General features: G+C 46.2%; 1 protein-coding gene across 3 annotated transcripts; it reads left to right on the forward strand.

Annotated features, from left to right (window-relative positions):
• The first annotated feature begins 2531 nt into the window (after positions 1–2531).
• On the forward strand, positions 2532–11707 carry ajuba (ajuba LIM protein). Of its 3 annotated transcripts, none has more exons than XM_005464621.4 (9): positions 2532–2993; positions 3135–5373; positions 8095–8196; positions 8385–8452; positions 8583–8645; positions 9948–10078; positions 10529–10580; positions 10958–11026; positions 11111–11707. In XM_005464621.4, the coding sequence occupies exons 2-9, from the start codon at positions 3789–3791 to the stop codon at positions 11240–11242; spliced, it is 2202 nt and encodes a 733-aa protein (XP_005464678.1). In that variant the 5' UTR covers positions 2532–2993; positions 3135–3788; the 3' UTR covers positions 11243–11707. The 3 variants fall into 3 exon arrangements, with proteins under 3 accessions (XP_005464678.1, XP_005464679.1, XP_005464680.1); XM_005464622.4 differs by having other exon boundaries at positions 3153–5373; XM_005464623.4 differs by having other exon boundaries at positions 2532–2596; positions 3751–5373.
• Positions 11708–12177: the final 470 nt, after the last annotated feature.

Raw genomic sequence — 12177 nt, forward strand, 5'->3', positions numbered from 1 at the left:
CCGCGCAGACTAATGCCGGGTAGTCCTGAAATAGCAGCGGGATGTTTACTCTGTATCGTCCTTGGAGAGCTCAGACACGCTGAAAAAATTTACCGGCCGCCTCACCGCGCCGTGTCCTTCCGCGCATTCCACAGGCTGGTGGTACAACAAAGTAGGCCCGTTGCCTCAACGACGCGGATCCACTTGCTGTGACTCTAATGTGCAACAACACATGATTATAAATGTAAAACAGAGCCAGAGAGGCACTCTGAGTCAAAACAGAGGCTTCTTAATGAAATACAAGCAACTGGGAAACATTAGGGATGTATATCCTTGAAGCTAAGAGCTCATTATTACGGTGTTGATGCATTGAAGTGCAGGGAAAGCGAGGTGGTGCTTGTTCCCGCAAATATACGTGCTTTTGGTTGTGCTTTAACAGCATTAAGTTGTAAGAATAAAGAGGAAGTCTTAATTTGAAAGGTAACTAGTAAATATTGGTGTCAGCAAAAGTGAAGAAGTGAAAAAAACCCTGCAGTATTTCACTCTTATTTTGAAGTAGACAGTAAAAGTCGAAGTGGCCTACGCTCTCAACGTGTACTTCAGTGTAGTCACTTTCCATTACTGCTTTGTAACATTAGGATTTACAGCCGGCGCTACAGTAAACTCCACAGGGCCGTGGTTTTGGTTACAGTCAGCCTATATGAGCACAGACAAAATGAGGGTATTTCTGAAAACAGGACTGTTTATATTGTTGGTTTGGCTTGGTGGTCATTTCACAGTTTAAGCTTGTGCCAAGCCACAACCACATGAATACGTGTGTATCCAGAGCTCCATCACAACGCTAACCTAATGGCTAGAAGCACTTCGGGGCAGGTTAACCCTCTCAGGGGCCCCCAGGGTGGGGGGACCCAGCTCTGGGTCCTGTTTCTGCTTCTTCTGGAGCCAAATGCATTAGTCAGTGAAAGTCAGATTACTTAAAAACAGGCCAATTATAACATAAACTAACATATTAAAGAGTAAATGAAGACTTAAATGAGGCTAAGCAAGCATGAAGATGTGCCCCTGTTTTACCACCTCATGGGCAATAGTCCTGCGGCTATGCACTTAGACCTCTTTACTTTGTTGAAATGTGATTTTTTTCCCCCCAGAAAATGTCTGATTTGACCTTTAAAACACTGTCATGTACAACTATGTCACTTCTGTTGACTCATACACCAGTGCTAAAATTATCAAAGTAAAAATACTCCTTGGGTTTATACCACTTAGCTACATTTTAAAAGCAAATATTGAATCTTTTAAACCAGAACATCTCTTTGGCAGCTTATATAATACATATAAAGTAAGTAGTGAATTTTAGTATAATAGCTGAAGCTACTTCACAGGTGAACAGCCTGAATAATGTTTACACCTACCTAATGAATTGGTACTTATTGTTTGAATAAACCTTTTATGCATTGCTGCATGACTGATGTAAGCACAGAGTTTAAACTAAGATGAATTGAATCCTATTTACTTTATTGAATTTTATTTTTCAGGAAGTGTCTAATTTGAGCATTAAAACGGTGCAATGGTAGAAGTATGTGATTTTAATGGATTTAAACCCCAGTGGTGAACAAATAAATACAAGTTAACTAAATTTGTAAGGCAAATATTGCTCTTTTTTAAAAGAGCAGATGTCTTTGGCAGCTTATGTAATCAATAATAAAATAATTGACTGAAAAAAGTTTAGGCAGTATATAAAGCAGATCACTAGCAGCCAGAGTAATGATGTTTGCACTTTAATAAATCACAGCCTATAGTTTAAATAACCTTTTTATTAAAATAGAGCATAGCTACATGATGGATTTAAGCATATTTTATTGTCCAGTGCTTATAATGTAAATGCACTGTTGAAGTGTGGAACTGCTCCCTTGACTTACTCTGATGACTACTTCCACCACTTTAGACATTACCTCAGTGGTTCCTAAGGCCTTGGGTGAGGCTGAAGTCTTCATTTAAAAAGTCAGAAACTGAATAGAAACATTTTTCAATCTATTTTGGTTTAAAGATTTAGTTACAGGAAACTTTAAAACAAAAACAAAAAAAACACTTTTGACTTGGCTCGATTACTTTTTAAGTTTTATTTTTATATTATTATGAGGTTTATTAAATTTTGAGTATGTAGTTGTGTAGAGACGGTCTCGCTGGCGTTATCCTCTGTGGAGTTTTGCGTTATGAATGACGACACAGCATGTTTGGTGGAAAAGGTGTTCCGGCCTGGTTGGGGGATACGAGCCGCCGTTTATAATGCGTTAAGTCGAGCGCACCAATCACAAGCAGTGTAACGGTTGCGATGTTCCGCCTTCAAAATAAAAGCCATTAAACTAACGCTTTCAACACGGAGGCTATCAAATCCGATTTTGTGGCGTTGTAAACTACAAAATTGTACTTTAAACGTTACTCGAAAGCACTGTTTCGCAGTCTGGGACAAACCCAAACTACAAAGGCGCCCCTGTTATCCTCTTGCTTTAGTAAAACATAACACGTGTCTGGAGGGGGTTTATTTTGAAAAAAACATAACCGGAACTAGCTTGGTTGCGCTTTCGTTAGCCTGACGACGTTGTGGGCGAAGGGGGAGGTAAGTAATTATTTAGGGGGAAGAAAGAAAGAAACAAAGTTGTCGACTGTGCAGTGCTCACGGGGAGGGATTTTTATTTATCACGAGCGGCTCTTTTAGTCCTGCACCGGCCTGCTGGGGGGTTGATTCGAGTGTAACGGCGCGCCGGTTTTCCCCTCAGTTCCTGCTGTCCTCCCAAACTTCCCCGCTGCTTTCCTACCGAGTCCCGAACAGGATTTCTCCTTTGAAAACGGGAATGATAAAAGGAGTCGAGCACAGGCGGATGGACGGAGGAGTGTAAAGCCAGTGCGGTGTGTGCGCTTTCCATTGGCTCGCTTACAGCTAAAATACGCCTTTTCTGTCATTATTTTCCCTCCTCCGAGCAACTTTTCCCCCTGAGATGAATGGCAGAAGTCGGGTGAGTCGACTATCTGCGAACAAGCGGATTTCTCCTTTTCTCGTCTACACTGGACCCACATGAAGAGGTGATAGCCTGCATCCTGCTGAACCTCTCTCTCCCTCGCTCTCTCTCTCTCTCCCCGCTTTGTGCTTGTTTAAGAGGAAATTCAAACCCCAGACTGGAGGAGATCCGCGATAGCAGCCCGAGACTTGGCTCGAGTGTATTTAAGTCTTCTTTTTAAAAACTTTAAACAGAGACCATGCAGCTGTGGAGCCACATGAGGGTCCACAAAGGAGGCCCTCTGCGATCATAGGTCCACGCAGAAGTCTCCTGGATGTCTGTCTCTCCCGTTTCCTGGCTGGATTGAATTGTGTTAGTCATTTTTTTTGTACTCCAATGGATTCTTCCTCAACACAGCCTACCTGTACCTGTGGATTTACCACATGAGGGCAGCCAGGTGACTCACAGGACTCAAGTCATGTAACCACCCTGTAATGTCTTAAAAGTTTTTATTTATCTGCTCTTTTTTTGTATTTATTGTATCTGTATAGTCGGGGTCCTGCTTTTGTTTTTGTTTTGTAGCTTTGAGCTAGATTCCAGGCCAGTTTTTAATTTCTTGTTACAGATTTTATTGTAGCCGTCACAAGGGAAAAACTGTAGATTTCAGTCTTTGTTCTGCTGTACGTCCACTCACACTGTATTTGAGTGCAGTACTCTGTAACATTTTAAAAAAACAGAGAGGGGGGGAGTTGCTGTAAGAGTTGACTTTGCCCAGGCAGGTGTGTGTGAGAGGGAGCACAGGAAGGCTTAATCATGGACAGGCCGATAAGCAAGCTGCTGGAGAAGCTGAAGCTAACGGACTCGGGGAGTGTGAAATTCAACGTGTCGAAGAAAAAGCACGACTCCTCCAGCAACTCCAATAACAGCAACGCCAACGCCGGCGTCCCCGCGGGCGGCAGCGGAGGAGGGGGCAGCGGTCTGCCGCTGGCTCCCAGCTCTGCAGCTGCCTCGCCCGCAAGACCCGGCCAGTTCCCGCTTGCCTCGGCAACCACAAGTGATCCATGTGTGCCAGCAAGTGGGAGAGGAGGAGGAGGCACAGGAGGAGGAGGAGGAGGAATGGGAATGACTTCCTCTCAGCTCCTCACCACACCATCTACTTCCTCCACGGTGGGCACCATCCCCCCAGATGTTGAGCAACCGCCTCACCCCTCTACCTTGGCACCGCTGAGGCGTCCCTCCTCTCAGCAGCGGGCTTCCTGCTACCTGGGTGAAGGTGTAGACTCCCACCTCAGGCGTGAGTCCGGCCTGGGTCCCGAGTGCGACCCCATGGGAGCGTTCGGCTCCAAGGCGTCCCTCAATCAACGTCGATACTCATTGGAGCTTCAGCAGCTGGTCCAACGGCAGCAGCTCCTGTCCCAGCCGCCTCCACTCTCCGTCCCGCCGCCGTACCCTGCTGCCGCGGGATATGGATCGGCGCCCAGAGGCGGCGGAGGCGGCTTGGCTGAGCCCGGCTACCTCTCTGAGCCCGAGCGGCACAAACGCCTGTCTCTCCAGGAAACCCTGTTCTACAAGCGGCTGAGCACAGGCAACGATCTGTGGGAGAGCACCCGGCCGGCATCCCTCTCTCATCCTCCGCATCGCCCATCTGATATGAGCGGAGGAGGTGTAGGAGGAGGAGGAGGAGGCCTCTTTTACCCACCAGGGCCAACCCTGAGTCCGTGCTCATCCTTCAGCTTCCAGGAGTCCGTGCTGGTCAGCCCCAGGTCCAGCTTTGCCTCCAGCACGGCCAGCGGAGGTGGAGGAGGGAGTCCCATGGGGAGCCGCTGCAGCAGCAACCGGACCAGTGGCATCAGCCTCGGCTACGACTTGCGCTATTCTGCATCCGGAGGCCTCCCTACCCAGCAGCAGTCCCCGTCTGTGCCGACCGGAGGCTCTGCAACTGGATACGGAGTCCCGGGCAGGGCCGGGGTGACCCCCGTAGAGGCCTGGACTCAGTACCTGGAGGCAGGGATTCGTTCAGGTGTGTACGATAGCCGTCACTCCTACCCGCCTGCGGTTGGGAGTCCCGCGGCAACATGCTATCAGACAGCTCCAGATTGGTGGGAAGAGCAGCAAGCGGGCATACGAGGCAAAGATCCAGGCACGATGGGAGAGAGGGCCCGATACTCAGACCTGCCCGGCACCCGATACCAGGAAGAGCTGACCCGACTTCTGCTGAGAGATGCTGCGCTGGAGGGCGATGGGCTGCTGGAGGGCCTGATGCTGAAGGAGCAGGCTCTCAGCCTGACGCCTCACGCCAAATCGGGCGTCACGCCAGCAGGAGGGCTGGCCAAACCTCAGGAGGAACCAGGAGCCTTGCCTGGGAGAGAGGCAACAGAAAACCGGCAGGAGTTCTTTGGTGAGATCCTTTTTTTTTTTTTTTTAATTTTGTGAAACAAAAAGTAAAGCAAAAGTGAAGCAAATCAGTGGCAATGGATGGAGATGGGCAGCTGTGTTTAACTTTAAAAACAGTAAAATCACATCCCTAAGTTGAGCAAGCAGCCTCACTGCTCATCCACTCCCACAGCGTCCGCCCCTCACTGTGTTATTACTGTCGTCCTCACCGCCTGGTGTCGGATCACAGGTTTCTCTCCAAATGAAAGGGTTGTATGGATGGATGGACAGATTAATAGTTGAAAGAGTGTGTATGGATAGGTGGATGGTGCCACAGAACCTGCAGAGACATGCAGGGTCATAACACACAAAGCATTAAAGGAGTGGAGAAGGGGAGGGGGGAGAAGGGGGGAAAAAACCCATCAGCCAGGCTTCAGAAACCGAGATGCAGACTAATAGACGTGTTTGACTGGAGAGAGGAAAATCGGTGCACTAAAAGATATGCACTGTTGTCAGCTGATGTTTGCACATCTTGCCAATTTGCCACAGTGGTGGCGCGCACAGAGGGCTAATGCAGCGGATCTACACGGCGATTAAAGTGCAAAATTCTGCTGTAACACTCAGACACAAATTACATGGTTCCATATAAACACAGCTCCAGCCATTACTGAGTCACACAAGATTAGGGCTCCGGTTCTCTCAGTGTGTGTGTGTGTGTGTGTGTGTGTGTGTGTGTGTGTGTGTGTGTGTGTGTGCGCGCGTGTGTGTGTGTGTGTTAGGATGGCTAGATGAATGTGTGTATGTCTGTGTGTGTATATTGTTTCTTTGTGGCAGGGTGTGTTCCCCCCCCTTTGAGTGACTTCAGGCCACAGTAACGCAGTGTGTGTGTGAGTCATGTGTATGTGTGTGTGTGTGTAATGCTGCCTTGGCGTGTGCAGGGGTGGTGTGCTGTAGCCTGTTTTTCAGCTCAGGTATGTGTGCCTGGAGGGGACATACAATACTGTATTCCTCTCAGCCATTAGCGAGGAATCAGAAGCTCTGAGCCGTGAAGACAGACGCCCTGAGCTCAGCTCGGCAGCACACACCTGTGTTCAGGTGTAAAGCTGAGCAAAATAAAAAAAAAAATAAACGCAGTAATAATGAAAAAAGAAAGTAAAAATGGAAGAAGAGGAACGTAAACCAGATAGATGTCGATTTATAGCTTTTAAGCTTCACTGTTTCACGCTCATTTTGAACATGCTCAGAGTTTCCAGGATCGAGGGCGGCATGTGTGCGAGTGTGTGAGCCAGAAGTTCAGGCTTCAGGCTGCTATAAATGCTCTGTTTAGCGGGTGTTATTTTATTTTAATAGGATGTGGCTCAGAGCATAGAAAGCTTCTGTTTGTGACGGGCAGTCAATCAGAAAAAAGCAGGAAGAGGATGAACTGAGGGGCCACACTGAGGCCCAGTATAAGATAAGTAAGGATTATTTTCAGCTGTGACTCATGCAGAGCTGCTCTAGTACTGTCCTATAATTAAAACAAAATGGAAATAAGAATAACAGGTCCACCTTAAACACCTTATATTGTCTCATGATGTGAAAAGAACAAGGTGTGCACACAAATGTAGTCATGTGATGTGTCTATTGATTAGTTTTAAGTCATGAAAGGAGAGCAGATGTAGTTCAAAGTGTGACTTTTGTCATTTTCTTTGGTTTCAACTTGACTTTTGTGCCCCTAGTGAGCTTTATTTTGAAAACCCCTTTGTTTTTAAACCCTAAGTTCAGTCTTCTCTTTTCCTTCTTTTCAGTGAGTAATTTCAGCCCCGCCAACTTTCTTTTCCATCTCTTTCTATATGCAGCCGTTTTCATACATTATATTTAAAGTTTTGGCTCTTTGGTTTTTGGCTTTGGCACCGGCTCATGCCTCTTCCTAAATATCGGAGGGATTGTCCAAGCTCGCAGAAGCAGGGTGTAGGAATTCTTGATTTGTGTGGCACTCCCTGAGCCACATTAGAAAGGAGAAGGGGGGGGGGAAGCTCAGTCCAACCCTTAAATGGATCACAGAAAGAGTGATGCGCGGGCCACCACATTTCTGCTTTACATCTGATTGTGGAATGACGTTGGAGACAAACAGGCAGACTTTTTGAAGCTTTTTCACAGAAGTAAAACTGATTACTTGCATTTCTTTTTTTTTGTAGGAAAATTTTGCTTGGTTATCTTCAGTATTTCAGCCCCCCAAAAATGCCACCCAAGCTTCTTGTTTTATTGCCACTGGCCAGCAATTTAAGGAAAGCTGCACAAGTGTTAATTTCTATTAATTTTGTCGTTACTTGCTTTGTAGTTTTGGCCCCCAGCATGGCAGGGGGAGGGGGAAAAAGGGCTATGATGTTAAATCTCCAAATTGCTCTAAATGTTGGGGGTTTAAGTTTAAATTTAAAGGCAGGCCTCGGTCTCCAAACTCCAGAAGAAAGAGTCGTCTATGTTCTGGAAAAGCTGCCAAGAAGTCAGATCCGGCGGAGTTTCCCTTTAATAACAGAGAGGCTCGGCAGACACTCATGAGTGGATGAGCAAACAGGCTGGCATGGGTAACGGGGTTTTAACTGTGTGAAAATCCCCTAGGTGGTGCGAACGAGAGGATTTACAAGTGTTGACACTTTGTGTGGAGTTGGATTTCAGACACATTCTCCAGGAATGCGTCGTAAACAGAGCGCTGAGAGCCCCCGCCGAGCCATTGCTCCCGACTAAATGCGCGTTTGTGTCCCGGCAGGAACCTGCGTGAAGTGTGGGAAAGGAGTGTACGGGGCGGATAACGCCTGCCAGGCTCTGGACAACCTCTATCACACTCGCTGCTTCACCTGCGTGTCCTGCGGTGAGTACGGCTTCCCCCCCACCCACGCACACAGACACACACACACCTGACCAAACACAGCACTGATGATCAGGCCTAATGATGAATTTGTGCCACCGCCACACCTTCTGCAAACACCCTCTTTGAAGCATTTACCACAAAAATGTGCAGATTTTATTATGCTGAGTCACCTCTGCCCCTCTCTGCAGGACGCACCCTGAGAAACAAGGACTTCTACAATGTCAACGGCTCTGTGTACTGTAAAGAGGATTACATGGTAAGAGTCGAGGCCGAGGCGTGTTTTGTCATCCACCTCTCTCACACACAAACACACTCAGACGTGCTCGGAGTCGGTTTGAGGGGGGATTGAGGTTGCGATATTAGTAATCTCTTTGTTTTAATTACAGTTTTCGGGATTCCAGGCGGCTGCAGAGAAGTGTAGCGTGTGTGGCCACCTTATTCTCGAACAGGTGAGGGCTCTGTGTGTGTGTGAGTGTGTGAGAACCAGCACTCCAAATACCTCCCAAACATTTGGAAGAACACAGGAGAAACGTTCTAATCTTTAATCTTCCTTTTAGTTATTTACATCCAACGTTTCCCATAATGTCTTTGAAGAATCCCTCGGAGAGTAGAGAAATTCAGTGACGTCCTTCTGTTGGCTGCTCGTTGGTTTCCCACGACAGATTTTCACTGGAATGTTTGCCTTGGGTTTTTGATAAAGGGAAAAAAAAATGTCTCTGCAGTGATTATCTTAAAACTTTTCACCATATTTGAACCAAATAATACCCATAATATAAATAGCAGGCTGTCACTGTGTCTGTGATCCACAGGCATTATTTTCTGCATCAGTGGCTCGATAACTTGTTGGTGCAACAGTGTTGAGAGGGGAAAAATGCATTCCTGATGGACTCGGTAGCTTAATTGGAAACACTGCTGCTTAAAGTATAACGTTCACGTTAATAAAGTTTATTCTTTTGTCTCCCGTTGAATGCTGTCTGGTCTCTGCTGGATTACTGATTGAAAGTGGAGGATGTTGGCAGGACAGTGTGGTAATGCTAAACCTGTTATTACCTGAGTCTGATGCTCTTTTTGGCTTTATGGGAAGTCCCCCCTCCCTCTTTACTTTTTAAATATAGCACCAAATCACTCGAGACTTTAATGCATTACAGAGAGAAAACCAGTAATCATCTACGTGCAAGGGACTGACAACAGTGGGGACAAAAAACTCACCTTTAACTGGAAGCTGTCCCCAAGTAGCTAGAAAATGTAACTTCAGGCTAAACAGAAGAGCTGGAGTAGAGGGCTGTGACAGGATGTCATCATTAATGGCTGTACTGCTTAGCTGGCTGTGTGAGTCTGTTGACTGGTGGGGGGAAAAACATCACTGCTGTGTGAAAATATTCAGAGCGGCTTCAAGGTTTGTATTCTTTTATTTGTTTTTTGAGGAACCAGATTGTAATTTCTGGTCAGAGACATGTTTGCTTTTGATGCCATTATACTCAAGATGAGGGAGATATCGTCAAAGCTGGGCGGACTACATCAAACCAGATGTAGTCTGTTTTGATGTAATCTGCGTTCTTTGGAGAAAGAAGAAACGGAAGACTAGAAAAAGTAAAACCTCGCAAAATGTTCCCTTTATGCTCATACATACACACACATCCTTCACAATAGCCAACCACTCCCTTGCAGTTGGTGGATCCTTATCCAGCCCATCTCTTTGTTATTTTTATTTTTTTAACTTAAATCTTAGATCTGGTTGTTCTCACCCTCAGATCCTGCAGGCTCTTGGGAACTCGTACCATCCCGGTTGTTTCCGCTGCGTGGTGTGCTCCAAGGCTCTGGATGGGGTGCCTTTTACCGTTGACCAGCACAGCAAAATTTACTGCGTTGCAGACTACAACAAGTGAGTATTGTACCCGAGCACAAAACTCTGAACAGTCCCGTAATCGGCAACAAAGAAGACGCAGATCTGTATTTATTTAATATGTAATCAGGTTCCTGTTTTTACAGGCTTCACAGGCTTTTCTGTCATCTAGTCATTTACTTATGACTTCCTTACTCTAGTGTAGTATGGATGACTGTGGGGAGGGGAGGGGGGGCGTTTTTATCAGCAGAAAAAGCTGTAAATGTATTAAAATAAAGCCCTCCTTCACTTTTTCTAAAGCCCTCCAGAGGGTCAGACTGGAGTCTTTGCTGGACCGATCCTGGCCCCTGGGCCTTATGTTTGACACCCCTGCTCTAAGAGCTTCAGCTGTTCTGTACTGAAGATGTTATGAAGTTTGGGGTTTGCATATTTAACATTTTGCAGAATGTGCTGCTGCTAAAAAATAACTGCTCCTGTGTCTCACTGCAGGACTTTTGCCCCGAAGTGCGCTGCCTGTTTACAACCCATCTTGCCTACTGAGGTGAGTAACGCTGACCTATCTCGTACTGTTCCTCTTCTTACCATTTAAGCTCCCATGTGGTTAAGTCCTCCCTCCTAGAAGGCCCCATCTGCTCTGATTGGCCAGCTGGCCTGGTTAAAAAATGAGCTGTGGCTTGCATTCATGAACCACAAGTGTAGACACTGCCCTCTAAAAGCTGCTGTGTCACAACACTTTGGATTCAGTATGTTTGAACCAGAATGTGTCTCACAGCAAGGAATTAGCATGACTCAGGAGAGAATGTGTTCATAATTTACTTTGTTTTGGGCAGTTTTCCAAACTTTACACAGCAGTGTGACACTGAACAGACAGGAAAGCACTGGAAACATGGCTCTGCTGATCTCTGTTTGCTGTTTCAGGGCAGTGAAGACATCCTCAGGGTCGTGTCTATGAACAAAGACTACCACTTTGAGTGCTACCACTGTGAGGTAAGTGACGACTTAACGTTTTTGACTTTGTTTTGAAGCAAACCCACAGCTGACCTCACCCCGTCTCCTCTCTTCCTCCCTCAGGAGTGCGGCAAGCAGCTCTCCGATAAGCCCGGCTCGCAGTGCTTCCCTCTGGACTCCCACCTCCTCTGCCACTCGTGCCACGTGAACAGAGTGTGCGCCACACATAACATCCCCCCTCACAACACACACTGATCAGCTTCTATGCAGCTGTAGATTTATTTTTATGTAAAAGCTGGTCTTAATATGCTGTCCTTCCCCCTCCCATTCGCTCTTTCTTTACAACAAACCTGCTGAGATTGAGATGTTTTCACACTTCACCTTTATTTTGTCTGACTTGGATCAGTTTCTGATTGCCACATGTACTGCCTGCTGTACTTCTTGTACTATTACTGTACAACAGTTAAAAGGGAACAGGAAAACTACTGCTTTTTTAATTCTTTACCCTAATGTGGCTACTGTTTGCTGTAGAGAAATGAGGGAGTTTTTTGTTTTTGTACATACATTATTGCTATCAGAAGTTTTGCACTTAAATTTACTTTACTGTAAGAGATTTGTTACGTGAATCTGTACAAGTTGGAAAAACATTACTGTAATGATTATGTTGTAATAAATATTTTCTCTGCTCACACAGATTGTGTAGCTAGGTCAAAATTCAAAGAGGATTCATCATGCTTTCTTGTTTCTTGTCTACTGTTTTGGCTGCTGCCTGTCGGGGTCACCACAGTGGATCATCTGCCTCCATCTCTAGTATCCTCAACCTCCTCTGAGATATTCCTTTTTGCATCCTTTGTCCCATATGTTCACTATCTGTCCTCTGCACGTCTAAACCATCTTAAGCATGTCTCTATAATAACTTTGTCTCCAAACTGCTCACCCCTCCAGTCCATTCTGCTCACTACCAGTGAAAATGTTAACACCTCCACCTTGGCCTCCTGTCTTTTTGTCAGGAGACAATGACGCTGACCATACATCATATCAGGTCTCATTACTATCTTGTAAACCTTATCACAAATCACCCCTGACACTCGTCTACACCCACTCCACCCCGCCTTCACCTCCCTTCTGCACCGTCCATAGCTTTGGACGATTGACTCCAGGTATTTTAACTCATCCACCTTTCACTCCCT

The sequence above is a fragment of the Oreochromis niloticus genome, linkage group LG3 (genome assembly GCF_001858045.2).
Source record: "Oreochromis niloticus isolate F11D_XX linkage group LG3, O_niloticus_UMD_NMBU, whole genome shotgun sequence".
NCBI classification, from domain to species: Eukaryota; Metazoa; Chordata; class Actinopteri; order Cichliformes; family Cichlidae; genus Oreochromis; species Oreochromis niloticus.